The sequence below is a fragment of the Melanerpes formicivorus genome, unplaced genomic scaffold (genome assembly GCF_026170545.1).
Source record: "Melanerpes formicivorus ecotype bairdi unplaced genomic scaffold, bMelFor1.0.p_v2 SCAF_20, whole genome shotgun sequence".
NCBI classification, from domain to species: domain Eukaryota; kingdom Metazoa; phylum Chordata; class Aves; order Piciformes; family Picidae; genus Melanerpes; species Melanerpes formicivorus.
Genome location: NW_027142372.1, coordinates 9,338,690 through 9,365,551, shown reverse-complemented (window position 1 = coordinate 9,365,551; position 26,862 = coordinate 9,338,690). Strand labels below are relative to the sequence as shown.

At 56.1% G+C, this 26,862-nt stretch overlaps 1 protein-coding gene across 1 annotated transcript in view; it reads left to right on the top strand.

Moving 5' to 3' along the window:
• The window catches only part of TANGO6 (transport and golgi organization 6 homolog), a 29,217-nt gene extending 4,689 nt beyond the window's left edge, over positions 1–24,528 (top strand). Inside the window, exons 5-17 of the mRNA XM_068150716.1 lie at positions 353–515; positions 1,185–1,267; positions 6,039–6,151; positions 8,048–8,224; positions 9,709–9,835; positions 10,665–10,844; positions 14,407–14,541; positions 15,993–16,490; positions 16,683–16,740; positions 19,001–19,153; positions 22,260–22,411; positions 23,452–23,565; positions 24,196–24,528. Coding sequence (XP_068006817.1) covers positions 353–515; positions 1,185–1,267; positions 6,039–6,151; positions 8,048–8,224; positions 9,709–9,835; positions 10,665–10,844; positions 14,407–14,541; positions 15,993–16,490; positions 16,683–16,740; positions 19,001–19,153; positions 22,260–22,411; positions 23,452–23,565; positions 24,196–24,372 — 2,130 coding nt within the window. The 3' untranslated portion in view covers positions 24,373–24,528. The remainder of the gene's footprint in view (positions 1–352; positions 516–1,184; positions 1,268–6,038; positions 6,152–8,047; positions 8,225–9,708; positions 9,836–10,664; positions 10,845–14,406; positions 14,542–15,992; positions 16,491–16,682; positions 16,741–19,000; positions 19,154–22,259; positions 22,412–23,451; positions 23,566–24,195) is intronic.
• The last annotated feature ends 2,334 nt before the right edge of the window (positions 24,529–26,862 follow it).

Below are 26,862 nucleotides of genomic sequence, written 5' to 3'. Positions count from 1 at the left end.
TATAGTGTGATACTGTGATGAGCCTGACCCCTACATGGCTCCAACCTCCTTTCAGGAAGCTGTAGAGAACCAGAAGGTTTCCCCTCAGCCTCCTTTGCACCAGGCTCAACAGCTCCAGTTCCCTCAGCTGCTCCTCACCAGACCCATTCTCCAGGCCCTTCACCAGCTTTGTTGCCCTTCTCTGGCCATGCTCCAGCACCTCACTATCCTTGGAGAGAGAGGCCCTAACCTGAACCCAGTAATCATCACACAGGAGGCTCCTCATTTTCCATGGTGGCTGCAAGGACTCTTCCTACCCCTGCTTCTGAGGGGTTTCTGATGGTTATTCTTTTCCTGTGGACTTTCTTTCCAGATTCTGGACTTGCTGCACATCCAGGACAAGCTGACTGCACGCCGGTTCCAGGGAGTGGCCACCAGGACACTGCTCACCATGGCGAAAGAGCACCCTCAGCTGGCAGAGAAGCACCTGCTCCAGCCCCTCCTGGCGCCGCTTCTGCGCTGCTCTGAGGCAGCAGGTACTGAACCATCTGCTCTGTGCTGAGCCCCACACCAGAGAAAGGCCTTGTTTATCTCCTCACTGGTCTTTGTTTTTCCACCAGAGTGTTCTTGGCTGCTGAGCTTGTGAGCCCAGCTCCATCAGTTGTGACCATGTCTAGGTGCACCACGTTTGCTAGCACTCAATTCAAATTACTACAGTCTGTAAAAGCCAACTTGTGGGGCTTTGCCATGTGCTCTTTGGGACACTGTCCCAGTCTGACAGTCCTGTTTTGGGCTTCCAAACGGAAGCTGTCGGTTCCCCCATGCTCTCCTGGGAGTTATCCATCCAGAAGTTGTGGTGTCCTTTGATCTGTTTGTAGCCTCATGGAGTTGACAACACTCTGGTGATGTTTACTGCATTTAATGAGGGCTCCTCAGTTCCCATGGAAGGCAGGAAGTATGGAAGTGCTTTGCAGTGCTGGCCTTGGTGGGATTGCTGGTCTGGAGGCTCCTCAGCATGGAGTCATGGAATGGTTTGGGTCAAGTCCAACATCTTCCAGAAGAGCAATTTGCTCAGAGCCCCAAACAACCTGACCTGGAATGGTCCAGGATTAGAGCATCTACCACCTCTCTGGGCATCCTGAGCCAGTGTGTCATTTGTTTTGGTTGGCATGTGGGGTGCTGATGTCTCTGCCCTTTGTTTTCAGAGCTGGCAGTGGAAGATCTTCTGGCAGGTACTGTGCTGGTGGCAGAGACAGAGCTCAGCAGCTGTGTGGAGGATGTCCTTAAGGTATTGTGTCTGATTCAAGTAAGGAAGAAAACTGCACCAAGAAAGAGCTGGTTTGGGTCTTCCTGAGCAGTTCAGTGTGTGGGACCATTACAGAGCTCAGTATCTCCTGTGGTTATGATGCCAGGGTGAGGCTGAGAGCTGCATGGGATAACCATGTGTGCAGCACCACACTGGTTGGTCTGGAGCTTTGTGCTGAGTCCTCAAGGCACTGCCTCAATCCATTCAAGGGTAGTCACTCCAAAACCTTTTGTGGGATGGCAGCAAGCTCTTGCTGGTTACTTTTTCCCTGGTATCTTTCTGCTGTGTCAGAGTAAGAGGAGTCTGAGCAGTGGGCTGGTAACTCGAAGTCTCCATGGTACTCTCATCCTCTTCTCTGCAGCAAGACTTTGAGACCTGGAGCATTGTTGAGCAGAGCAGTTCCAGGCTGTGATTTTAGAGCAGGTAATGTGGTGGTCATGAGGTCCTAGTCAGAAGAACCTGGCACGTGCTGATCCTGGTGGGAGATGATGCCACTCAGCGTCCAGCATCAGAAGCACACAGCTGGCCAGAAGGAAGGACAAATCCAGGGAATCCTGCAAGTGCTGCATCACAGAATCCCAGAATGGTTTGATCTGGGAGGTACCTCTGGAGATCATCTAGTCCAACCCCCCTGCTAAAGCAGGGTCACCCACAGCAGGTTGCCCAGGATCACAATGTTCAGGTGGGTTTAGTCTCTCCAGAGGAGACTGCACAACCTTTCTGGGCAGCCTGCTCCAGGCCTCTGGCACCCTCTCCATAAGGACATTTTTCCTCATGTTCAGGTGGAACCTCCTGGGTTCCAATTCGTGCCCATCACCCTTTGTGCTATCACTGGGCACCACTGAAAAGAGTCTGGCCCCATCCTCTTGCCCTTCACCCTTTAGCTCATGCTGAACATGGAGAAGGTTCCCTCTCAGTCTGCTCTTCTCCAGACTAATCAGAGGAAGCCTGAGCTCTCCTCCCAGGGTGTTGCTGGTCCTCCCACTTAGTGCCTCTGTGTGTCAGTTTCCTTCCAGTAGAGTGTGGCTGAGGCCAGTGTCACCAGTGGGGGAGGCAGAAGCAGCTGGGAGTTGCTTTCTCTGCTCCCAGGTCTGCAGAGGGCAGCCTGAGCTGAGTGGTGGAGCTGGAAGCCTTTTGCAGCTCCAGCATTAACCCCTGGTGGAGCAATGTGTGGCAGTGGCAGTCAGCTCTTGTTGCAGGTCAGAAATATTTCCAAATGAGTGACCTGGAGAAAAAGGCACTTGAGGTGTCAGCAAGAGGCCAGCTGCACTCAGCCCTGCGGTGAGGACAGCTTGGCATGGCCCCAGGTCCTTACTCAGTGGCTGTGCAGCCATGAGATGAGCAGATTCAGTGTGGTTCTGAGGCTGCTGAGATGTCACCAGCCTGAGAAAGAGTGGAGGTGAGCTTGGAGCCATGAGAAGTGGGAGAGCTGGTTAGTGTCTGTGTCCTCACCTCAGGTGTCCCAGAAAGGTCCCTGTGGGGTGTCCCTTGTGGGTCATCTTCACCTGCTACCTGTCAGGGGTCTGAAGGTGTTGCAGTCTGTTTAGTCCTATTGAAAAGTAAGGTAAATGGGTTAAGGTGGTTGTTGAGGTGGGGGTCAGCCTCTTCTCCCAAGGAAAAGTGACAGGACAAGAAGAAACAGCCTCAGGTTGTACCAGGGAAGCTTTAGGCTGAGTATGAGGAACGACTTCTTCCCTGAAGGGGTCGTCAAGGCCTGTCCCAGGGCAGTGATGGAGTCCTCATCCCTGGAGGGGTTTCAAAGCCCTGGAGATGTGGTGCTGAGGAACATGGTTTAGTGGTGACCTGACAGTGCTGGATTAATGGTTGGACTTGATGATCTTGAAGGTCTCTTCCAGCCAAACCTATTCTTTGACTGCATTCTGTGACAGTGATAAGTGAGGAAAAGGGAGCATCTTGTTTTGCAGGGACCATTCTGAGCCAGATGAAGCCTGTGACGTGGATTTCCTGGGGCATCAAGTTAATTTTAGGCCTGTGGGTGGGTTAATCCTCCAGCAGCTGCTACTGAGTGTCCAGCAACCTCCTCTGGAGCTGCTTGTGGTGCAGGACAGCACCTGGAAGCAGAAGTGAGGCCACAGAGCTGCTCCATATGCCAGCTACTGAAGCAGGAGGGATTGCTGGAACCCAGCAGCTTTCCCAGCCCTGGGATGTGAGAGATTCAGAAAGATGGAAGGAAACTTGGATATCATCAGAGCAAGCTCTGGCTTTGCCAATAACAGACCATCCTCCCTGCTAGAGGAGGTGTCTGGTGGGTAGCACAGTGCAGGTTTAGCACCTTCTGGGGAGCTCCTTGCTTCAAGAGTTCCCTTGGCACCGCAAATAAGATGTTCAGCACTGCAGGTCTTGATTTTGGCGTTCTGGGGAGAGGTGGGGTCCATTCTTGTGCTCCTGATGAATGAGCAGGGCTTTCTGTGAGCCTTCTCTTCTGAAACCTTTTGTCTTTGCTCCTTTTTCCACCCTTCCCACCAGTATCACCAGTGCCATTCACTGTCTGCCCTGACAGCAGCTTTCTGCTGGGCCTTCCAGCAGAAGGAGGACATCTCCAGCCCAGTAATTCAATTCTAAGAAGCTGGTGACTTGCTTACTGCCATGCCCCGGGGCAGGCTAAGCTCTTAAACGCCAGGATTGTTGGAGGATTTTACGTCCTGGTAATGATCTGTTGTAACTAGCTGGCAGGCAGGGACCAGTCTGGAGGGCTGCTCTGTGGCTGCTGCTCACAATGGGGGTGCTGGGGGAGTTTTGGGGCGGATCCTTCCTTAATGGCAAAGTGCTGGAGGCTCTGACAGCAGCCAGATTAGTGACTCTGGAGACTCCAGCCCGCGGAATTGCAGGGGGGGCTGTGTGTTTCTTGCCTAGCAAGTGTCATTTGATGCTGAGTGAGAAACCCTCCTTGGGGCTTCAGCAGGGAGGCTTTGTGTACAAAAGGTTCTGGTTGGGAAGGGTGGCTCCACGGGGATTAGCACAGGAAAAAAGGTCTGTTTGCATCAATACCGCGGGGCAGGACGTTATCAAGATGATCTCCCTGGCGTTATCAGGACAATCTCCCTCCTACCCAGCTTGTCACACTGCCTGGAGGAGCTAAAAGCTCTTTAGTTTGTCCCCAGGGCTCCCCAGCTGCAGAGGTTGGTGATGGGACAGCATCTTCAGGGCAGGTAGTTTGTCCTCTGACACAGCTGGAAGTCCCTTGGGGAACTTGTGGAAAGCCTTTTCTCACTTTTTTTGTTTGAAGCTAAAAGCTGTGGAGGGAGATAAAGCCTGCTAAAGCGATGGCCTGAGCACCAGAGCCCTGATAAACCTTGAGTCAGTCTAGCTGGGGAAAGCTTGGTGTTCAAACATTTTCTGCACTGAGCTTTCCCAGCATTCCAGCTTTGACTGGGATCATCCTACCTGGCTGTTAGTTTGGGACAATTGGGGTTCAAAACACAGAGTCAGAGGACTTTCTTCTGTGGGCAGCAAGGTGGGAGCAGCGTGTGTTGAGCTCGTAGCAGCGGTGTGAGGGTGCTGGTTTTGTGGAGGAGGGCACCGATAGTAAATCAGGAGGGTGGAGGAGAGGAGAGTGGCCCTGCAGCCTCCTCAGAGCCTCCCCCTCCAGCAGCCCTCTGGCTCAGCTCAGCACGTGTCAGCCCAGCTGCCCTGCTGTGCCCTGCCCTCCTGTGTTTGAGATTTGGCAATGGGTGCAGGATTTCCATAACGACTGGGGAGTTCAGAGGTGCCTCTTGCATCTCTCTGTAGTGCAAGACCTTACCCCTGAGCAGAAGACTTTCTGAAGAGCTGGCTACAGCCTTCCTGTAGCTTGGAGCCCTGCTGTGGTTAAGTAAATGCTGGGAGAAAGATGACGCTGAAGGCTGCTTTTAATGCAGAATATGGCATAATCAGGGGAAACAGGCTACAGACTGAGAGGAACAGAGGCTGAGAGCCCTCTACCATCCCCCCTCCCCTCCCCTCCTCTCCCTTCCCCTCCCTTCCCCTCTCCTCCCCTCTTCTCCCTTCCCCTCCCCTCCCCTCCTCTCCCTTCCCCTCCCCTCCCCTCCTCTCCCTTCCCCTCCCCTCCCCTCCTCTCCCTTCCCCTCCCCTCCCCTCCTCTCCCTTCCCCTCCCCTCCCCTCCTCTCCCTTCCCCTCCCCTCCCCTCCTCTCCCTTCCCCTCCCCTCCCCTCCTCTCCCTTCCCCTCCCCTCCCCTCCTCTCCCTTCCCCTCCCCTCCCCTCCTCTCCCTTCCCCTCCCCTCCCCTCCTCTCCCTTCCCCTCCCCTCCCCTCCTCTCCCTTCCCCTCCCCTCCCCTCCTCTCCCTTCCCCTCCCCTCCCCTCCTCTCCCTTCCCCTCCCCTCCCCTCCTCTCCCTTCCCCTCCCCTCCCCTCCTCTCCCTTCCCCTCCCCTCCCCTCCTCTCCCTTCCCCTCCCCTCCCCTCCTCTCCCTTCCCCTCCCCTCCCCTCCTCTCCCTTCCCCTCCCCTCCCCTCCTCTCCCTTCCCCTCCCCTCCCCTCCTCTCCCTTCCCCTCCCCTCCCCTCCTCTCCCTTCCCCTCCCCTCCCCTCCTCTCCCTTCCCCTCCCCTCCCCTCCTCTCCCTTCCCCTCCCCTCCCCTCCTCTCCCTTCCCCTCCCCTCCCCTCCTCTCCCTTCCCCTCCCCTCATCCTCCCCTCCCCAGACCAGCAGCCATCCTTCATGCAGATGTGATTTCTGTCCTTGCCTTTGCTCCAGGCAGGTGTTTGACTCTCCTCCCCATGCCCTTCTCTCTGTAGGTGTATGTGGTTGGGAATGACAGCTCGAGCCTGCTGCTGGGATCCTTACAGTCAGTCCTGGGAGTGGTTTTTTCCCTCTATTCCTTCGCCAAGCAGAATGTGTCATACTTACGGTAAGGAAGGGTTGTGCACAGCTCCTTCTGGGCTTGCATCTCTGTTCTGCCTACCTCCAAAGGATGTTCTCTCCCTGGGCACGTACAGAAGCTGAGGCCAATTTTCTCATTCTGAAGAGCTCTTGCTCTAAGCAGGCAGTGACTGCAGGCGTTGGCATGGGGCATGGGCTTGCTGTGCCTGAGGAAGCAATTCTTCAGCTTCCCTGAAGCCACAATGTTGGGTGTCAGGGCAAGTGTGTCCTAGGGGAGTCTTGGGAACACAGGTGAAGCCTCAGTGTCCGCCTAGGTGCATGGATTGGGGTTGTTTGTGGATGGGGATAGGACTGGAATTGTTTGTGGCTAGAGATGGTGATGTTGGGACCTCACTGGGTGTATGAGCAATCCAGAAACAGGATAAAGATTGGGTGAGGCTGACTCTTGGAAATACAAGATTATTGTTGTTCTTCTACTCAGAATCACTTCCCATAGGAGCAGGACCTGTCCCCTGTGTTTGCCCAGCTACCCTACAACTGATACCTGGTGGTAAAGCACCACATGTGTCATAGAATCACTCAGGTGAAAAAGACCTCTTAAGGTCATCAAATTGAACCACCAGCCCAACGCTACCATGCCCACTAAACCATGTCCCCAAGCACCGTGCCCACACATTTTCTGAACCCCTTCAGGGATGGCCCCCTCCCTGGGCAGCTTGCTCCAGTGCCTGACCACTCCTTCAGCAGAGACGCTTTTCCTAATGCCCGACCTAACAGCAGGGCTGCTGGTGACCAGGTGCTGGCTGTGCTCTCTCCTCTCTCCTCCCAGGCTTTCCCTGGGCTGCCCTGATTGTGAGCCAGCCTTGTAAATACCCTCCTAGTGGGTTTACACTTTGCTGTGGTGATCCTGGCATGTGCGTGCCGGAGACTTTCCCTGCAAGGTCTGTGCAGACGCAGCCTCTGCTATTATTAAAGACGTCGTTAATCACTTCAAAGAGCAGCGAGGGCTGGGGCAGGTTTGTAGAGCAAGCCAAGTTAACGCTGCTGCTGGGTGAGCGCAGTCGCTGCTCGCCTCTCTCTTTGCAGAGGAATTTGGCAGGGGTAGCTAAAACCACAGCTGCCTGGAAGCGTTCGGGTTTCCAGAGCCCTGGCACGGCACAGCTGCTGCTGCTGCTCCACCTTAACCTGCACCTTCCCTTGGCAGGGCTTCCCACGCCACCCTGCGCTGTGCCCGGCTCCTTCCTCCTCGTCCCCCGGCGCTGCTGGCAGCTCCGCTCTGTCACGTTGGCACGGCGTGCTGCGGCTGCGGGGAGGTGGCTGTCCCTGTACAGACACGCTGTGCAGACAGTGCTCCCTTCCTCGCTGGGCTGAGATCCTGGAGGACCCAAATCCTCCCATCTGGGAATGCCAGGAGGACAAGATGTGCTGCCCAGCCGCTTAGAAACAGGCACAGATGCCTTCAACTGCCAGAGCTGTCGGCCACAGCATCCCTTCAGCCCTTTTTCTCCTCTTGCCCCTTTTTTCCCTCCCTGAGACAGGTTGCTGGTCCTGTAGCAGCGCTGCTGTGCAGGGAGGGAACACATGGGTTTCTTGGAATCCCTCTGCTGTGAGAGTTGGAATTCTTCAGTTTGGAGATGAGAAGGCTCCAGGGAGACCTTCTGGCTCTCTACAACTCCCTGAAAGGAGGTTGGAGCCAGCTGGGGGTTGGTCTGTTCCCCCAAGGAACAACAGGACAAGAGGAAATGGCCTCAAGTTGCACCAGGGGAGGCTTAGTCTGAACATGAGGAGTGATTCCTTCCCCTTGAGGGTTGTCAAAGCCTGGCCCAGAGTGCCCAGAGCGGTGGTGGAGTCCCCATCCCTGGATTTGAGGTTCTGAAAGATCTTTTCCCATCCCAACCATTCTGTGATTCTCTCTCCCTGCCAGCTCCCCGTGCCAGGATATCCTGCTGTGGTTCTTGGAGAAGTCGGAGCGAGAGGTCTCGCTGGCTGTGCTGGAAGGCTTTGCAGGGCTGAACAGCAGCACCCACATGCTTCACCCACGGTGCAGGCTCTGCGTGGGCAGCGAGGGTGGTGCCACTGTCACGGTGGAGGAGACCATCAGGTAAGCACTACCAGGGCAGTCCCCAGGCATCACTTGGCACACAGGGCTTCTCATGGCATGCCTGGCAGGGGGAGCCTGGTTGAGCATGGGACTGCTGGTGCCATCCCACTATAGTTTGGTCTCACCAACCACCTCAGCAGCTGGCTGGCTGTGCCAAGGTGGTTGATGCTTCCAGACAGCTTCTGAGTTTCCTGGAAGACGCCTTCTAAGGTCATTCTAGTCCACAGGGACGTCTGCATCTAGAGCAGGTTGCTCAGAGCCATGATCAACCTGACCTGGAATAGTTCCAGGGATGGAGCATCTCCAACCTCTCTGGGCAACCTGGGCCAGGGTCTCACTACCCTTGGTGGCAAAAATTTCTTCCTTCTGTCCCATCTAAATCTCCCTCTTTTAGTTTAAACCCATCGCATCAGGCCCTGCTAAGAAGTCTGTCTCCATCTTTCTGAAAGGCCACAAGGAGGTCCCCCTGGAGCTTTCTCTTCTCCAATTCTCTCAGCCTGGCTTCACAGCAGAGGGCTCCCAACATTTGGATCATTGCTGTGTTCTCTTCTGGACCCATTCCAATGGGTCCCTGTCCTTTTCCTGAGTCCAAGCCCTGTCTGCTGTGTGTCTGGGAATGGGACATTTAGATTCCACGTCCGGCCCCAGTCTCTCTTGTGGCAAATCATGACCGGAGCAAGTGGAATCCCTTGGGCACAGGTGGCACATCGCAGCAAGGGCTCTAGTGATGCCAACGTGGCTGAGACAGTGACTCAAGTCCCCTCCTGCTCTTACAGATGGTCTCTACAAGCAAAGGCAGAGCATGGCCATGTGGGAAGTAAAATGCAGCTATTAGACTCCAGCCAGGCAAACTGGGACTGCTGGACAGTGTGACATTTGGTGTAGAGAGAGGGTGGCTGTTAGCTGGCAGGGATGAGCCCAGGCCCATGCTGTCGAGCAGAGCACAGGGCTCCTGCCCAGGAGTGTCCCTGTGCTCCCCTAACAAAACCCTGTGGGAATACACCTGGTTTGGGGTCATTCCAGTCTATTCCTGACCTGAATTAGTCTGCCCCGGGGTCTGCACTGGTTAAACTGACTGTGCTTTGAAAATGCTCCGTGAATGGGCATGGGGGTTGGACTAGATGACCTTTAAAGGTCCTTTCTGACCCAAAACATTAGATGATTATATGGCTCTGCCCATGTCTCTCCTACTTTTTGGCTGTGACTGCTGCCTGAATTAGCTAACGCTAATCCCATTCATTACAGGCTGGTTGGCCCTGCTCAGAGCTCCTGTTAGTGTTTTTGTTAATGAATGCAGGTTAATGAATACAGAGTGCCTAATCATGTAGAGTAAAGAACTGAGCAATAGTTGGGCTCAGCTTCCTCCAGGCTGGAGAAGGTTTCCATGAGAAAGCTGCAATGGGATTCCACCTCACCCTGGAGTAGTTGAAGGCAGCCCTTGGCAGGGGTCTGAGTACATTCATGTCTCTGGACACCTCTTTCAGTGATGAAGATGAAGCTCTCTACCAGAAGGTTTCTGCAGAGCAGAGCCGTGTGGAGAGCTTGGTGGAGCTCTTGTCTCACTGCCAGAAGAGTGGTCTGGCTGGGGACTTCTTCATCCGCTGCCTGAAGGTAAGGGCAGGCGTGTCCCTAGCTGGGGTACATCTGCAGGGATGGTTCTCTGGCCCAAGTGTCTCTGTGGCCAACAGCAAAAGCAATCATGTCCACTTACATGCCTTGGGATACACCACACAGGGACCTGGCAGGAGAGAGAGGCAGCCCTGGTCCCTGAAGGGGTTAACTCTCACTCCCCTTGGGCTTTTTGTAACACAGGAGTGTGCCTGGACATTAATGGTGTGTTCAAGGCTCTGAATAATCCCCGTGGCTTCTTTGGCTCCAGCACCTGCTCCCTTTGATCCCACCTAAAGCCCCTCCACTTCCCTCCTGGCCTCACCTGTGCTGAACTTTCTGTGCCCCTGGAGGCTAGTGGGGTCCCCATCTGTAGTCACACTGAGTTTGCAGTGTTCTGGCTGCAGGGACACTGCTGTGTCACAAATGGGACACCCAGGATCCTTGGATGGCTCTTGGAGACCTTCATGATATTCCAAATGGAAGGTCCCCACCCCCAGAGGATAGGGTGTCTGGGTGCCTTTGTGAGCAGCCACTGCCAGGAGCAAGGCTGAAAACAGCTCCAGCAAAGCTTCATGGCCCAGGGATGGTTTGCCCTAGGGGTTCTTGGTGGTGCTTTGGGTGATATCCACAGAGATGAGGGTTTGGCCTGGTGACAGAGATGTGTGTGGAAGGGAACAAGGCTGGAAAAGGGGAGGTAACCAGGAACACTAGGTCTGGGTAACATGGACCTGCAGGGCACAGGACCTGAGTGGTGACCACAGTGTTCCTGGCACAGGTTTGCCTCCATTCAGCCATTGCATTTCTGTGTGCTCTATGTCCTTTCCATCAGGAGCTGACTCGTGTAGCTGCAGAGGACGAGGAGGCATCAAACTCAACCATGATGCCTGGAAGGAGTCTCCTGGAGCTAGAGCAGTACCATGCTGGGCAGAGGAGGAAGCTGTTGGTCCTGCAGCTCGTGGCCACACTGTGTGAGAACGTCTCGGACACCGTGTTCACAGACATTACTCAGGTGGGTCCCTGCAGAGCCCTGGCAGGTTGGTGGCTGCGGTGTAGGGCAGGCCAAGCTCAGGGTCACTGCACTCTGAGAAGAGAATCATAGAATCATGGAATGGTTGTGTTTGGAAAAGACCTTTGAGATGACCTGAGTCCAACCATTAACCCAGCACTGCCAGGTCACCACTAAACCAAGTGCACCACATCTCCATGGCTTTGAAACCCCTTCAGGGATGGGGACTCCACCACTGCCCTGGGCAGCCTGGGCCAGGCCTTGACAACCCTTTTGGGGAAGAAATTGTGTTCCTCATCTCCAACCTAAACCTTCCCTGGGGCAACTTGAGCCTGTTTGCTCTTGCCCTGCACCAGGCTGGGTCGGGAAGGCTGCTGGGTGCAGAGGGCAGGACGGTACTCCGCAGCTGATCGGTGTGTTTGAGCTTCCTCATCCTGGTGGCTTTTCACTGGGTGACCTGGTTATGCCCGTTAACCGTGACCGGTTGGAGTGTGGGGGGGTCAGAGCAAGCACAGGTTGGGTGTCTCTGGGACAAAGGAGTCTTTGTGTGTGCACAGCAGTGACCCAGGGGATGCAGCCAGCGCTGCTTTGTCCTCACCTGCTTCTCCATCACACCCACCCGCATGGGATCGGCTCAGAAAGTCAGGGTGGGAAATGGGGAAGGATTTTGCCAGGTTTCTGGATCCAGCCATGAGTCTCATTTAAGTAAGAGGCACCCCCCCCAGCCAGACCTGCAGACAAAAAGCCCCATTATGCTCCCACCCGGGGTTGTGTTTCAGGGAGGGCTCCTCTGCTGGGACAGGCAGTGGCAGAGCTGTTTCAAAGCAGGTTCTGCAGCGCCGGTTCCTCCAGGGCATTTGTTCTTGCTCTGGGCACTCCACTGCTGGGGCTTTGTGCTTAGTGGGACCGGAACAAGCAGAATCCACCTCTCTAAAACCAGACCTCAGGAGCAGCAGCAGCTGTGGGCCCCTCAGGTGCACAGTTCATTTTATTTACATTTCCCTCCCCTCACAATTGAGTTCCATGAGACTGAGTCGACTTCCTCAACACACCAAGGTCGCTCTGCTTCCTCCTGAGACTCAAACATGCTCCAGGGTTTTATTGTTCAGGTTTTTTTTTCTCCCTTCCAGGTGAAGCTGAGGGATTTCTTCCTTCTAAATTACAGTTCTTTAAACTGTTTTTTCTCAGTAGTTATCTCCTGATAAATTATTTATCCATTATGTTCATTTTTTTCTTCTTTTTTTCATTAAGTATCATTTCAACCCATTCAGATCTGTGTTTTGTGAGAGCAGATGTTCTGACTCTTGACTTTCTTCTTGTGCTCAGTGGCATTCCATTTCTGGACTACTCAGCCTAGAAGGTACCAAAGCCTCTTCCCCAGCCTCTCCCAGCCATCCTCTCCCTCTTCACTGCCACAGGGATGTGCTTAACGAAGCCAGCAGCTAGGCAGCAATCATCTCTCCTCTTGATAAGGAAATTAATTGCCTGCACCCAGTGTCCATGTCCTGGAGGCTGGAAATGTGGGTTTTGGGGTAATGGTACCTTGTTACTCTTCTACTTTGCTTTACAAAGTAGTTCCTCCTCTTTTGCAACATGCCTGTTACTGGGAATGACCTTGATCCAGCCCCTTCCTAACACAGCCAGGTGCCACCACAGCCACCAAGCTTACCCCAAGTTTTTTGGTGGCAATGCAGCTGGCAAAGGTGTGGTGAAAATAACCTCACTGGTTTCCAGAAGCACTGGAAACCTGTGGAATCAAAGATGTTGGTGCCAAGTATGGAGAAGGCCAATTCCAGACAGTGGAATCAGGATGGGATTGGAGGGGGGAGGGGGAGGGGGGAAGTATTGTGAGGAAATTGCAAAATCGATGACACACTTGGCAAATGGCCCAGATGTGGGTGGCTGCATGGTGTCTGATAGTGTGGGGAAACAGGCAGGAGAGGGACATGTCTTGGGCAAGGGGCTGGGGCAGGGGAGGGCTGGCCCTCCCAAGCTGGAGGATAGCAGCACAGCTGAGAAGGCAACTGGGATGAGTCAATAGCTGGCTGAATATGAGCCAGTGTGGCAGGTGGCCAATAAGGCAAACAGCATCCTGGCTTGGATCAGATGTAGTGTGACCAGCAGGATCAGGGCAGGGATTGCCCCCTTGTACAGGGCACTGGTGAAGCCACACCTCGAATCCTGGGTTCAGTTTTGGGTCCCTCACTCCAAGAATGACTTTGAGGTGCTGGAGTGTGTCCAGACAAGGGTAACAAAGATGGTGAAGGGTATAGAGCACAGGTTTTGTGAGGAGCAGCTGAGGGAACTTGGGGTTGTTCAGCCTGGAGAAAAGGAGGCTGAGAGGGGAGACCTTCTGGCTCTCTCCAACTCCCTGAAAGGAGGCTGGAGCCAGGTGGGGTGTGGTAGTTTCAGGCTACACCTTTAAAGATTTTTCACAGATCTTGAACAGAAAGTAGTAAAATGTAAATAAATCACTCTTGGGTGTAAAAAGGAAAAGAGTGACAGTTCTGAACAATCCCATTGGAGAGATAAGGCACTTAAGCTAGTCATGTAAACAATTTCTCTCTTCTCTCACTTCTTTGTTCTGGGAGAGATTAACTTGCTTCTGCTTGACCTTGGCTGCATTGCTTTGGCTAAGTCTAGCAAAATGCCTCTCTGCTCTTTCTCTTGTCCCTTTTGTGTATAGGGGGCTAAGGAAGGGCAGGGAGGGAGAAGCTGTCAGCAGAAGGGTCCTCGTGCTGTTCATTAGTTGTAAATCCCTGTAAATGTGTACAGACTCAATGCATTTCATTGTAGAGTGTAGTTTTGCTTGTAAGTGCAGCTTTCATTTGCTTCCACCTGAGCTGGTCTGGCAAATGTAATGTTGGGGAGGAATTTTCAACCCACCACATGGGGGCTGGTCTCTTCTCCCAAGAAACAAGCAAAATAGGACCAGAGGAAACAAGGGTGGTTTAGGTTGGATGTAAGGAACAATTTCTTCCCCTTGAGTGTTGTCAAGGCCAAGCCTAGGCTGCTCAGGGCAGTGGTAGAGACCCCAGCCTAGAAGGGGTTTCAAAGCTGTGGAGATGTGGTGCTGGGGGCATGGTTTAGAGTCACAGAATCTCAGACTGGTTTGGGTTGGAAGGGACCTTAAACATCACCTAGTTCTAATCTCCCAGCTCTGGGCAGGAACACTTTCTGCTAGACCAGGTTGCTCGAGGCCACATCCAGTCTGACTTTGGACACTTCCTGGGTGACCTGGGCCTTAGTGGCAGCCTGGCAGTGCTGGGTTAACAGTTGGACTCCGTGATCTTAAAGGTCTCTTCCAACCAAAATGATTTTATTTGAGCCTGAGAAGGAAGGTCAGGGTGGTGACCACAACAGGGGAACATGAGGGGTTCATGTGAAATTTGGGCAGAGAATGGCTTGGGCTTGCAAAATTCAAACAGCTGCAGGGACAGCGAGAGCTGGAGGGGATGCAGCTCCAGGAAGACACCCTGAGGGGCAGGCTGAGGTTCCCAGGAGGCTACTGCTGCATCTTGGGACCCCACACTGCCAACTGCTGTCCCCTCACTCTCCTCTGCAGGTGCAGGAGTTTGTGGCAGCCACTCTGCAGCGAGCCTGTGTCAGGCCGGCACAGGGCCCCGGCGCGGCGGCCGAGGCGCAGACCCTGGCCATGGCCATGGGCCTTGTGGCCGCCATGCTCGGCGGAGCTGTCCAGGTGAGGGGGTCAAAGCCAGGGTGCTCAGTGGGCTGGGGGTGCTGGGAGAGGGAACACCAGTGCAAGGGGTGCCACAGCCAGCATGCCAGGCTCTGGGTGCTCCCTGGGTTGAAGTCCCTGCTCAGTCTCAGCAGGTGTATGTGTGTATTTGTTTATCTATTCCTTGCAGTGGTGCTGGGATGCTGGCTGAAGGGCTTAATCCTGTCAGGACACCCCTGAGGGCTCAGTTAATTACTTTACAACCCCAAATATGCCTCCAGGAGGACGCTGACAGAGCAGGGCAGTCATATGCAGCATCTTGTGTTACCAGCTCTGCATTCTCAGCATCTCTACATGTCCATGGGCTCCATCTCTGGAGTGCAATCACAGAATCACCAAGGCTGGAAGAGACCTCAAAGATCAAATGAATTTCCCACTGTGGACTGTACCTTAAAATCCTTCAAATCTTTCAAATCCTCTGTAAAAAGGGTCCCTCACTGGGTTGCCCCATTACATGGTGCCATCAGGAAGGGAGCACATGTTGGTTGGCACAATGCAATCCCTCTGGGTTGTGCTGACATGATGGAGCTGCTGAGATTGCTTCATCCCCAGACTTGCCCAAAGCAAAATCCAGCTGTTGATGGGACAAGATCATTTATTGTGTGCTATTGATAAATTCCTGACATTGGGGGGAAAATCCCACAACGTTTAGTTGGAGAAAACTTGGAACCAGAGTCTGGTGGCCCTAATGGGCCCCATCCCAGGCGAGCTTCCGCTCCTACTGCGGTGTTAATGGGAGCAACTTAACTGGGCAAGTGGAATGTGAACGGTTTTGGAGGCTGTTTGAATTGCAGTGGCCAAGGGGTTTTCACAAAATCATCCAATAGCTCCCCAAAACCTCCTCTAAAACATCACTTTTCAGGTCCTATGGCCTAGATTTTGCTGTGGCAGTTAAACCCAGGTTAGGGCAGGAGCTTTTTCCCCATCAGGCACTGTGGCTTGGGAACTGGACGAGCCTCATGATGCTAGTGGAACAGATCATAGTTCTGGACTTCCCAGTTCAAGAGAGACAGGGTACTACTGAAGACAGTTCAACAGAGGGCTACAAGGATGATCAAGAGAATAGAACATCTTTCTTAGGAGGACAGGCTGAGAGACCTGGGGCTGTTTAGCCAGGAGAAGAGAAGGCCGAGAGAGGACCTGATCAGTTTACAAGTACCTTATGGTGGATGTCAGGAAGGTGCAGCCAGTCTCTTCTCACTGGTGCCCAGTGATAGGACAATGGGCAATGAATACAAACTGGAACACAAGTTCTGCCTCAGCATGAGTTAAAACTGGTGTTGTCTGCAAACTGACTGAGGATGCCCTCAATCCTCTTGCCTGGGACATTGGTAACAGTGTTAAACTGAACTGGTCCCAGTGCTTAACCCTGGGGAACACCGAGGATCTCCCTTCTTTCTCTCCACCCACAGCTCCAATCCAGCGACTTTGCCGTGCTGAAGCAACTGCTGCCCTGGCTGGAGGAGCTCTCCCGCACCTACCCTGAGCCCCTCACCCAGGAGCTGGCTACTGACCTGCGCATTGCCATCTGCACCCACGGGGCCGTCTCCCCGGGGTCAGTGGGCGCTGCTGCCGACGGTGTGCTGGGGAAGAAGCCGGGGACGGGAGCACAGAGCCCTGCTGGAGCCCCAAACCCAAGCAGTGGCCAGGCACCATCACGGAGCAGCCACAGCAGCCCCTCGGCTAGCAGGGGGAGGAGCCAAGGGCAGAGCGTGTGCCATGAGCCTGGTGCTGCAGGTTCTGCTCCAGCTCCGTGTGCCAGCAGCACAGCCTCAGTTGGGCTCCAGGAGCTCCTGGTGTCAGCCTATGACCCGCAGCCCCCTAGCCGGGCAGCTGCCCTGCGCCATCTCACCAGCCTGATCACACAGCGAGATCCAGAGGCTGTTCGGCTTCAGGAGAAGCTCTTGCAGGTACCACACTCCCATTGTGGTTCCCATCCTGTGCCACAGCACTGGACTGGGGATAAGCATGCTAGTGGGCTTGGGTCTGCATTACCAGAGCTCTCTGATCTTGCTGTTACTGTTAGCTGATGGCATCAGGGGAGAGGGCCCAGGGCTGCCACCTGCCCAAGGCTGCTGCTGACAGCATTCCCATTCTCACAGGTCTTCCTGGAGAACCTGCAGCATGAGGATGCCTTTGTCTACCTCTCAGCCATCCAAGGTGAGCAGTGCCCAGGCGGGTGAGTGTTGGGCCTGAGGAAAGTTTGGTACTGGGGGAGCGAAAGCAAAGAGCAATGGAGCTGAAGCCAGATTCAGCATCTCCTGTCCTCCAGGACCACATTTTCGTGCCATTTGGTCAAGCCTGGAGCCATATGCAGGCTCTGTGTCATGTTCCCAAAGCCAGTGGGCTTTATTGTGCTTGCCTGGGTAATTAATTAATTTACTGTCTGCCTCAACTGCTGGTCTGCCCACACCATGATCACCTCCTTGGTGGAGCAGGAGCCTAAGGTGGAAGTACCCTGGTGAGGAGATAGCCAGCAGCTGCTCAGCATCCCTGTGCCAGCCCTGTGCAACCAACCTGCATCTGCAGTTTCAGCACAACATAGTCGCACCCCTGGCCCTGCACCCAGCTGACATATTGGCTTGCTCGTCTGGGACTGGGTCTGTGGGGACCCACTGGTGCTCTCTTGGGGCCCTGCCACATCTGTTCTCATGGCCAGCATGGTAACTACCAACCCATGCCAGGAACCACAGGAGCATTTTCCAAGTCAGTTCCACAATCCATCGCATCTCATGGCCTCACAAATCGTTGCCCCAGCTGAGCAGGGAGAGCAGTGGTGAGCACGCACCCAGGCAGGAGGGCAGTGGCCGCCCTCCTCTCTGTGCCAGGCTGTTGCCAGGGGCACCAAGCACTTCCCAGGAAACCCTCAGGTCCACAGTTGCTCCAGCACAGCCTTGCAGCAGCAGGCTGCTCGTGGGAATCCTGAGGCAGGGCTGATGGTGTCCTGCGCAAGAGCCGGGTGGCGGTCACGGTGCGCTGGGTTACGTGGAAGGGAAGTGCTGTTCCCATGGCCCAGAGCGATTCCGGCACCGCTGGGAACTTGCCGGTGGGTTGGTGACCTTCCGCAGCAGCTGGAGCAGGAGCTTATCGCCAGGCTTCCCTTGGCCTGCACGGTCTTGAGCGGGACAGGTTGGTCCTTGCCTGGCAGGTGAAAGAACCTCTCCAACCGTCCCGGGTGATTAATGCAGCTGCGCAGCTGCCGCCGCGCTCCGCAGCCTGGCTGCGGCTGTGAGTAACCCTGAGACGGTTCCTGTGCTGCTGACTCGCCCAGCTCCTGCTGCGGCGGCACCCGCGGCGTGCCGGGAGAGCTGCCCTCCGCGGCTGGCTGCGGTGGCACTGCCGGTTATCGCACAGCCAGGCTCAGTGAGGTGATGCCAAAGGCGAAGTCGTCGCCACGCCAGATGTGCCCAGTCTTGCAGAGGGCAACCACGCTGGGCACCCTCCGATAACCGGGGAATGGGGTTGAAGGTGAAGGCGGTTGCCCCTGGAGGGCACGGGGAGCTGGGGCTCACCATTGACTCAGCACTTGGCACTGCCACTCGCCTGTTCCCTGGAGAGCAGCTGCCTTTTCCCAGCAGAGGTGCACCCGCTGCTGCCAGAGCCCTGCCTGGTGCTTGCCACCATCTCATACCTTACAAGCATGGTGAACCAAGGCAGACCCCTGGCACAGCCTGGCACATGTCCCATGCTCAGGCTCTCCTCAGGGAGATGTGGGCACACTCCTCTGGTTCCCAGCCTTGGCCCAGCAAACCCAGGGGCTTTGTGGAGCCCCATTGCAGTCAAGAACATGCAAGGACATGTTCCTGAAGGCCAAGAGCTGGAAGCAGTGACCAGACAGTGCACTCACATGTCATCTTCTGCAGTACCCAGCTGCCCCTGATGCTGGGCCACACTGGGGCGAGCTGCTCAGCAGCCACTGACACTGGGTCACTGAACACTAACCAGCAGCAGCTAGAATCAGGCAGTCACAGACCTGTTTGGGTGGGAAGGGACTTTCCAAGGCCACCCACACTGCAGTAAGCAGGGACATCTGCAACTACAGCAGGTTGGTTAGAGCCCAAAACAATCTAACCTGGAATGGTTCTAGGGTGGGACATCTCTCACCTCTCTGGGCAATCTGGGGTAATGTCATCACCCTTAGTGTCAAAACTTTGTTCCCTTTGTTAGTGGGCACCTGCTGTCAGCTGCTAAATTAGTTACTTTTGAACTTGGCACCCAGCTAGACCTAGCACAGGGCTGCTGTCATGCTGTTGCTTTGCACAGGGGGTTTGCTGGATATGCCATGGCGCCAAGGTGGTGCAGGTCCCATGCCTGAGGTACCCAGGTGGCACAGCTGCCAGTGGTTCCTCTGCCAAGGGTACTGATATGTGCCACCCTCATGCCTGGCCTCACCTGTGCTTTCCTCTGGCTCTTCCCCTAGGTGTTGCCCTGCTCTCTAGTGAATACCCAGAGCAAATCCTGCCTGCCCTGCTGGCACAGTACAAGTGCCCAGCACAGGGCACGGAGGACACTGCGGCTGCCATCACCAGGATGAAGCTGGGCGAGGTGCTGATGCGTGTCACCCGGGCACTGGGTGAGTCCACAGCCACGTCCAGGAGCACAGCAGCAGCTGTCCAAGCCCCTTGTGCCACCAGGCCTAAGGGGTAATGCCCAGAGTGGGGGCTTGTTGTCCAAAGGTGAGAAGCGTGGCAGGAGCAGGAGCGTGGTGGTGGAGGCTGCCAGCAGCCCACCATTCCCTCAGCTGGAGGTGCTGGGAAGTGCCTGGACATGCAGAGCTGAGGGGCAAATGCTGGATGAGGCCTTTCCAGCAGCCACTGTTGGGACATGTCCTAAGACGCCTCGTTTTATTCCTGGCCAGTAGGAGTATGGAGCTGGAGCTCTCCATGGCAGCAGCTGGCATTCCCTCGGGATGAGGGTGCCCAGTCACCAGCCAGGTGCTTTGTTCCCCCACTGACCATGGCAGAGCCAGGGCTGGGGCTCCCCTAGTACTGTGCCGTGTGCCAGAACTCTTCTCCAGGGCACAGCTACTGCAGCAGTGTCCTCTAGCATGAGTTCTGCCAGCTGCAGGCATCCCATTGGAGCCAGTCATGCCATTCCATACCCTGATGCCAGGTAGGGAATGGTTGGTATCATCTCCTTATGGTGACAGAGCTTCAGTTCCTTAACGCCCCTGGGTGTGATGTCCATGTGTCCAGCCTTGTTTGGCACTGCACTGCGCTGGGTTTCCCTTGGCAACTGCCCAGAGCACAGCTGGCAGCATGGCTGGCACAGTGGGCACGGCCTGCACTGCGGCTCTGCTCTTTCCCTCCCGCAGCTCCCGGTGGTGCCTCCGCCGCGGGCAGCGCTGCGGCGCGTCCTGGCTCGCCTGCGTGTGTATAGAGCAGATCACATCAAGTTGTTTCTGTTGCAAAGCTTGGGGATGTGAGAGCAAGCATTCATCCAGCACTGCCAGACACACTCTGCCTCTTCTGCCCCCTGCCTCCTGCCCTGTCCTCATCCCTGTCCCTATCCCTGCCTGCCACCCCACTGCAGCGGGGACCTGGCAGGGGGCAGCGTGGCTGTAACTGTGCCAACAGCCCCATACCAAGCGTGCGGTGCCAGTCCTCTGCCTCCAGCACTACACGAGGGTTCATGGAGACCTTGCATGGACCTACTGAGCTTTGGCTGCAGATGCCTTAAAGCTGCTCTGGCTGCACCAGGGCAGATCTTTCCCCTTCTCCATCAGGGAGCACATTCCTTGGTGCTGCAGGAAGGGAAGTGCTTTGTGCTCTCTGTGGCCTCTGTGCTGCTGGCTTTGGAGGAGATGGGTCATGCTTGGACACCAGCTGTGATACCAGCTACCAGGGTGCAGGCATGGAGCAGGCCCTGTCCCTGACCAAATGTGACTGTCCCTGGCACCATGGCACTGCCCTGGGCTTTCCCACCCAATGCCATGCAGGAGCTGTTCCTGCTCCTCCAGGCACACAGTCCTTTAGTAACAAGGACGACTAGGAAGAGTGAAGCCACAGTGGTCTCATCCTAGGAAAGGACTCAGGGGCCTGGTTAGGCCATCTCTTGACTATCCATGCATAAAATCATAGAAGCACAGGCTGAATTAGGTGGGAAGGAGCCTTTTAATCTCATCCAGTCCAACCACCTGCAGTCACAGCAGGGACAGCTGCAACTGGGGCACGTTGCTCAGAGCCACCTCTCTGGGCAACCTCAGGCCAGCACCTCATTACCCTTGGTGTCAAAAATGTCTTCCTTCTATCCAGTCTAAATCTCCCTCTTTATACCACTCACATTGTGTCCTGTCACAACAGGCCCTGCTCAAAAGTCTGTCCCCAGCTTTCTGATCAGCTGCTTTAAGTACTGAAAGGTCACAAGAATATCTCTCTGGAGCCTTCTCCAGGTTGAACAAACCTCACCTCTCTCTGCCTGGCCTTAGAGCAGCAGGCTTCCAGCCTCGGATCATTGCTGTGGCTTCCTCTGGCCCTGTTCTAACAGGTCCATTTTTCTCCTGTGCTGGAACTCCAGAGCTGGCCCCAGCACTGCAGGTGGGGTCTCAGCAGAGCAGATGAGAGGGGCAGAATCCTCTCCCTGCCCCTGCTGCCCACACTGCTGGGGATCAGCCCAGGACATGGTTTGGTCTGGGCTGTGAGCACACATTGCCAGTTCATGTCCAGCTTTGCACCCACCACCACCACCAAATTCTTCACAGGGCTGCTCTCCAGCCCTTCATCCCTAGCCCATACAGAAAGTGGAGGTTGCTCTGACCCAGCTGCAAGACCTTGCACTTGGGCTTGTTGACCCTCATGATGGTCTCACTTCTTCAGCCTGTCCAGGGCCCTCTGGATCACACATAGTATTTCCCCTCCTTGCATGCTGGATGTGCACTGCTGGTGTTGGCATGCCAGTGGTGCCAGGGCTGACAAGTTCCCAGTCCCTTGCAACAACCACCCCAAGCCCTACCGTGTGGAGTTATTCCTGTCCCCACATCCCAGCACATCCCACTGCCTCCATCAGCTGCAGGGCACAACCATCCAAAGGGTTTAGAGGACTTGGAACAGCCAGAAAACCACCCAGCTGGTGTCCAGTGAGCTTCCACCAGAGCTTCCTGCTTGCCTCCAGTGCTCCCCTTGGCCGGGGCAGCCCCTGTGAGGTGACTGGAGCTGTGCCCACGCCGTGAGAGTAGCCACCAGCCTCGGGCACCTCCTGTGCTGGATCATTGTACTTGCTGATCACAGGCAGACCCCCAATTAGCGGCTCACACCTCCCGGCGCCTGCAGGTGTTAACTGAGGGGGGAGGGAGGCTGAATTATGTGTGATTTTAGGTTTCACATGTCGTTTCTGTGCCCTGTGTCTGTGGTGACCCACCAGCAGCCTCCCGGGAGCTGGGGGAGGGATGTGGGATGCACCCAATGACCCCAGACAAAGCTCTGTGCTGTGGGGAGGACATGCTTTTGGGGGTTGCAGGCACGCAGGGGATCTGTCCCATGATGTCCCCATCCCTGGCATCACCATGGCTCCCGTGTGCCTTGCTCACAGCTGCCCCCAACAAACTGTGCTCCAGATGTTGTGTCTAGCTGGGGCTGGGGCAGGGGGCTCAACCTATCTGCCTCCAGCAGAGCCAGGGCTGTGCCAGGAAGGGGCTGCGTGTTTGTCGTGGCGGTGATGCGCCGCTGGGCTCTCTCCTGCAGGGGACATGGTGTTCCAGCACCGGGAGCCGCTGATCCAGGCCTTCCTGCGGGGTGCCCGCGATCCCGACAGCGCGCTGCGGGCCAGCAGCCTCTCCAACCTGGGCGAGCTCTGCCAGCACCTCGGCTTTCAGCTGGGATCCATCGTCCAGGAGGTACCAGCCCCATCCCCGGGTCCCTGCCAGCGCTTGTTAACAAGGGTGGTTCATTAGCAGGTGGCAGGGCTTGCTGCTGGGAGGGGCAACAGTTGGGGAGTTCCATGAAGGACAAGAAGCTTGGGCCATTGATCCTTGAGGTCTCTTCCAAGCTGAGATGTTCTCATTCTGTGACATGAAGAATATTCACTGATGTCAGAGTCTACAGCTCATTGTATCTGAACACTCCGGAGGTTCTAACCCTGGTTTTTAGGGCTAAAAGCTCCATAATCAGCTAAAGAGATCTGCACAGGGAAGCAGTTGCCCAGGGAAAAGCAGTGGTGCCGGCTCCACCCATAGCAGGAGAAGACCTGGGGGCACACTTAAGACCTGCCAGAGGCACTTCCTTCTCTTAATGAGCCCTCGTTAGCGGTCCCCTTATCATTCTGTTATCAGGAGGCAGCTGGGTGCAGATCTCTCCTGTGCCAGAGCCACCAGACCTGTGGTGCCACTGGGCTGAGCCTGGCTCTTGGAGTCTCCTCCCCCAAGGGTTGAGGGGAGCTTCAAGTTGGAGGGTCTGTGCCCTCCTGAGAGACAGAGCTGCAGTTTCTGGTGCCTCATGAGCAGGAGGGGAAGACATCAGAGATGTGGCTTTCAGGCTTCTCCCTCATCCCTGCTCACAGCGTCGCTGGGTGCCAGCAGTCCCTGGGGAGGTGCCAGCACACCACACGCTGCTATTTCAGGAGCACGCCAGCTCTGCTCATTCTCTTGGCTGTCACTGGCGGGGCTTTAATTAAGTTCCTTCCACTCTACCAGTTCCTTATAAAGCTTTTAGAGGCATCCCCAGCGAGAAATGGGGGCTGCTCGGTGCCCCGTACCCCACAGAAAGCCACCCCCCCCCCGGCTGGGTGCTGGCAGGAGACCATATGGCTACTCCAAATTGGGCACAGAGATTTCTCCTCACCCCCAGGGATGTCCCCACCACCCTGACCAGCTGCTCTGTCAGGTCTCTCCATGTCTCCCTGCCCCTTCCAATGGTCCTCTTTGCCTTGTCCCCACAGGTCACCTCCTGCCTGACAGCCATAGCCAGAACAGACCCTGAGGCTGAGGTACGAAGAGCTGCTGTGCACGTGGTGGTGGTGCTGCTGCGGGGGCTCAGCAACAAGGCCACTGAGGTGGGTCACCTCCCTGCCTGTCACCAGGGCCTGGGCAGCCTCTGCCACACTCCTGGGCATTGCCAGGCGTTGCAGGGGCTGGGAGGCTGATTCAAAGCTTCCAAGGAAAGTCCTAGGGGAGTGGCACCTCCAGCTTATGCTTCCTTCAAGTGCCAGATCCTTCCTGGGGCAGAGGGGACATCATGGGGGTGTCCCTCTGAGTTGCTTGGCAGTGCTGTGGGGCAGTGGCAGCTCTGGGAGCTCTGGGAGTTGTTCACCACTGATTTGACTTGGAAATGTCCAATTTTTCCATGGGCTGTGGCCTCCCTCCCCATTTCTCAGCAACGAGCGTGTCAGGACTCAGCTCCCATGGCATTTTCTCCAGACAGTTGTCCACAGGACTCCCCACAGTGGGGATCTCGATGTCCCCTTGTGCCCCCCAGCCAGGGAGCCCCTGCAGTGTGCCGCTGGCATTGCGGAAGCTGAGTCACAGAAGGGCTGCGGCTCGCACCTCAGGCATAGTGGTGGTGGTGGTGCCACCATGTCCTGGCAGCGTTGGTGGGAGGGGCAGCACTGCCCGGGCTGGGGCACAGCAAAAGGTTGTGTTTGGGGTTTGTGCCCCCGGTGGCTGCTGATGGCTGTGCTGGCCAGGTGCTGCGGGACGTGCTGCGGGATCTCTACCGGCTGCTGAAGCATGTGGTGAGGGCCGAGCCCGACAGAGCGACCGTGCTGCACGCCCAGCTGGCGCTGGAGGAGCTGGACACCCTCATGAGGAGCATCCTCTTCCCCCCACAGACCCTGCAGAAGAAGATTGTGGTGCTGCCATAGCGGTGCCAGGGGACACTGAAATGAGCTCTTGGGGCTCCCCGAGGCGAAGAGATCTCTGTGTCCCCGGGGTGCCGCTGGCAGGTGCCAACTGGGAAGGAAAGGGCAGCCTGGGGAGGGCAAGTGGCTGGGGCAGGGGATGGGCACTGGAATTAAACAGAGACATACTCAACCCTGTGCTTGTGTCATCTCTGGCAGCCACGTGAAGGCCCTGGTGCCATCCCAGTCATGTCCTGGCCCAGTGCAAGTCACCCTTGCATGCTTGAGGTGGCAGAGTGGTGGAAGTTGCATGGATGCTGCCACACAGCCCTGCATCACCGCCCCATAGCACCACACTCATGCCATGAGGCTGCTGGGGCCTCCTGGTACTGTCAGGCTGGACAGTGGCTCTCACACATTCTCTGCTGTGTTCCCATGCGCATGGTGAAAGCCTTTGCTGGGTGCCAGCCCCAAACCAAGGGAGAGACAATCCCTGGAGGCAACAGCTGAGCAAACAGCTTCTAAATGTTTTGATTTTAGCTAAATCCCACTGGTTTTCCCAAGGAGACAGAGGGAAATGGAGCTGACATTGCCAAGCCCCTGCCCTGCCACTGCACAGGTGGGAGCAGGGCTGTGCTGGGGACCTGTTACCATTCATGGTGTCCCTGTGGCACTGCCCACCCTGTCCCCATTCCTAGGATCTCTGTCACTGAGATCTGAGGATGGGGCCCTTACACTGTGGCACCCAGAGGCCCATTTGTGCCAGGGCTGCCACATGTGCTGGGAGCGTGGCTGGGGGCTGTGGGACTCTGCAGGGCACCCTGGGGGGACCATTGCTCATGTGAGGATATCCCAGCAACCAAGATGATCCCAGTGCTGGGGTCGCCCCTCTCCCTCCAGCCAGTGCAGCCCCCTGTGGGTATTGCAGCATCACAGGCCCCACTCCTGCACCAGGAGCTGCTGAGCACCCACTGTACAAGGGGAGCAGAGCCGGGGACAGGGCTGCTGCCGCGTCACACCAGAGCCCTTGGGGACCCAGTCTGGAGCTGCCCTCACTGGGCATCCCCCAGCCCTGCTGGGCACAACCCCCAGTGCCCATTTCTCAGTTAATCTGTGCCATGCAGTGCTGGATGGCATGAGGAGCCCAGCACCCCCTTTCCCTGCCTGACTGGGGGTGCTGAGCTGTGTCTCCACCCCCAGTGAAGCCACCTGTGCCAGGCCCACAAGTGCCGTGCCGTGCCGTGCTGATTGCGTGCAAGGGCAGCAGGGAGTGCATTGTCCTCCCGCAGAGTGGCAGATTGCTCCTGCTCATTCTCACTGCCATCAGCCCACATCAGTGCCAGTGTCACAGGCATCCAGCAGGATGCTGCTGTACCAACTATGGCTTCCCAGGGCCTGCCACAAGTGGCAGAAGATGCTTTTTGGATGCTGTTGTCTGGGCACTGCAGCATCGGGAACAAGGAGGCAGCTGTGCCAGAGGAGGAGTTTGGGTTCCACTTTGGCCAGTGCTTCTGTGGCCAGACGCTACATGAGGTAACAGAGACACAGAGTGACCAAGGGGCTGGAGCTGTGACATGGGGAAGGCTGTGGGGTGGGCACATGCCACCTCTGCATCCGTGGGGACTCTGGATGCATCCAGCATCACCACAGCACCGTGCCATGCCAAGTCTGAATCCACCACACCGGGTTTCACACTTCCATACCAAATCACTGCTGGGCTCAGGCCACATGGGAGCCCCACCAGTGGTGTCAAGCATTCTGGTGTGTCCCTGCCCTGTCCCCATGGTCTGCAGGCTCACCAGTTTCACAGTATAGGCTGCTCCAGCACCTGCAGTTGAGAGCCTCCAGACAGCATCACCTTGATGGCGATGGGTCTCAGCCAAGGGGACCCATTTGGCTTGTGTGTGCCCAGGGCTGTGAGGGTCCAGGCTTTGTTCTGGTGTCACCTTGCGCCTGCCTCCCATCCCAGTAGGACACAGTGGCTCCTATTAGAGAGAGAGGAATGTAGAAGCACTGGATTTGAGTCTAAAGCTGAAGCTGCAGGTTATCTGGACTCAAAATGGGCGCTCCCAGGGCTGGTTGTCCCCTGTGCCATCAGTATGACACAGGGACATTGTGTGGAGGTGGCCCTGGTCCTGCCCTGAGACAATTCCCCTCAGCCATGGGGACAGAGTGACCAGGCAAGACCTAGGTGGCCCCAGGTGGCTCATAGCGGTCATGGCAGAGAAGCAGTGGCATGGCGAAGTGACATGTGCATGTCATGAGAGGGGCCCCAAGCAGGGGACACAATGAGACAGCGTTGCCCTGGGAGGTGACATGGGGAGGACCCCGAGGCAGCCCCAAGAGTGGAGTAGGATACCAGGAGGAGATGGAGTGGCACCGGGGGGGGGGGGGTTGGCACGGGAGGACCTGAGGTGCCCCAGCGCTGCCCTGTATGATGCTGCCGCTGGGTGATGGTGATGCTGGTGCCCGCGCAGTGCCGGTGTGGTGCCGGGTGATGCCAGTGCTGGTTCC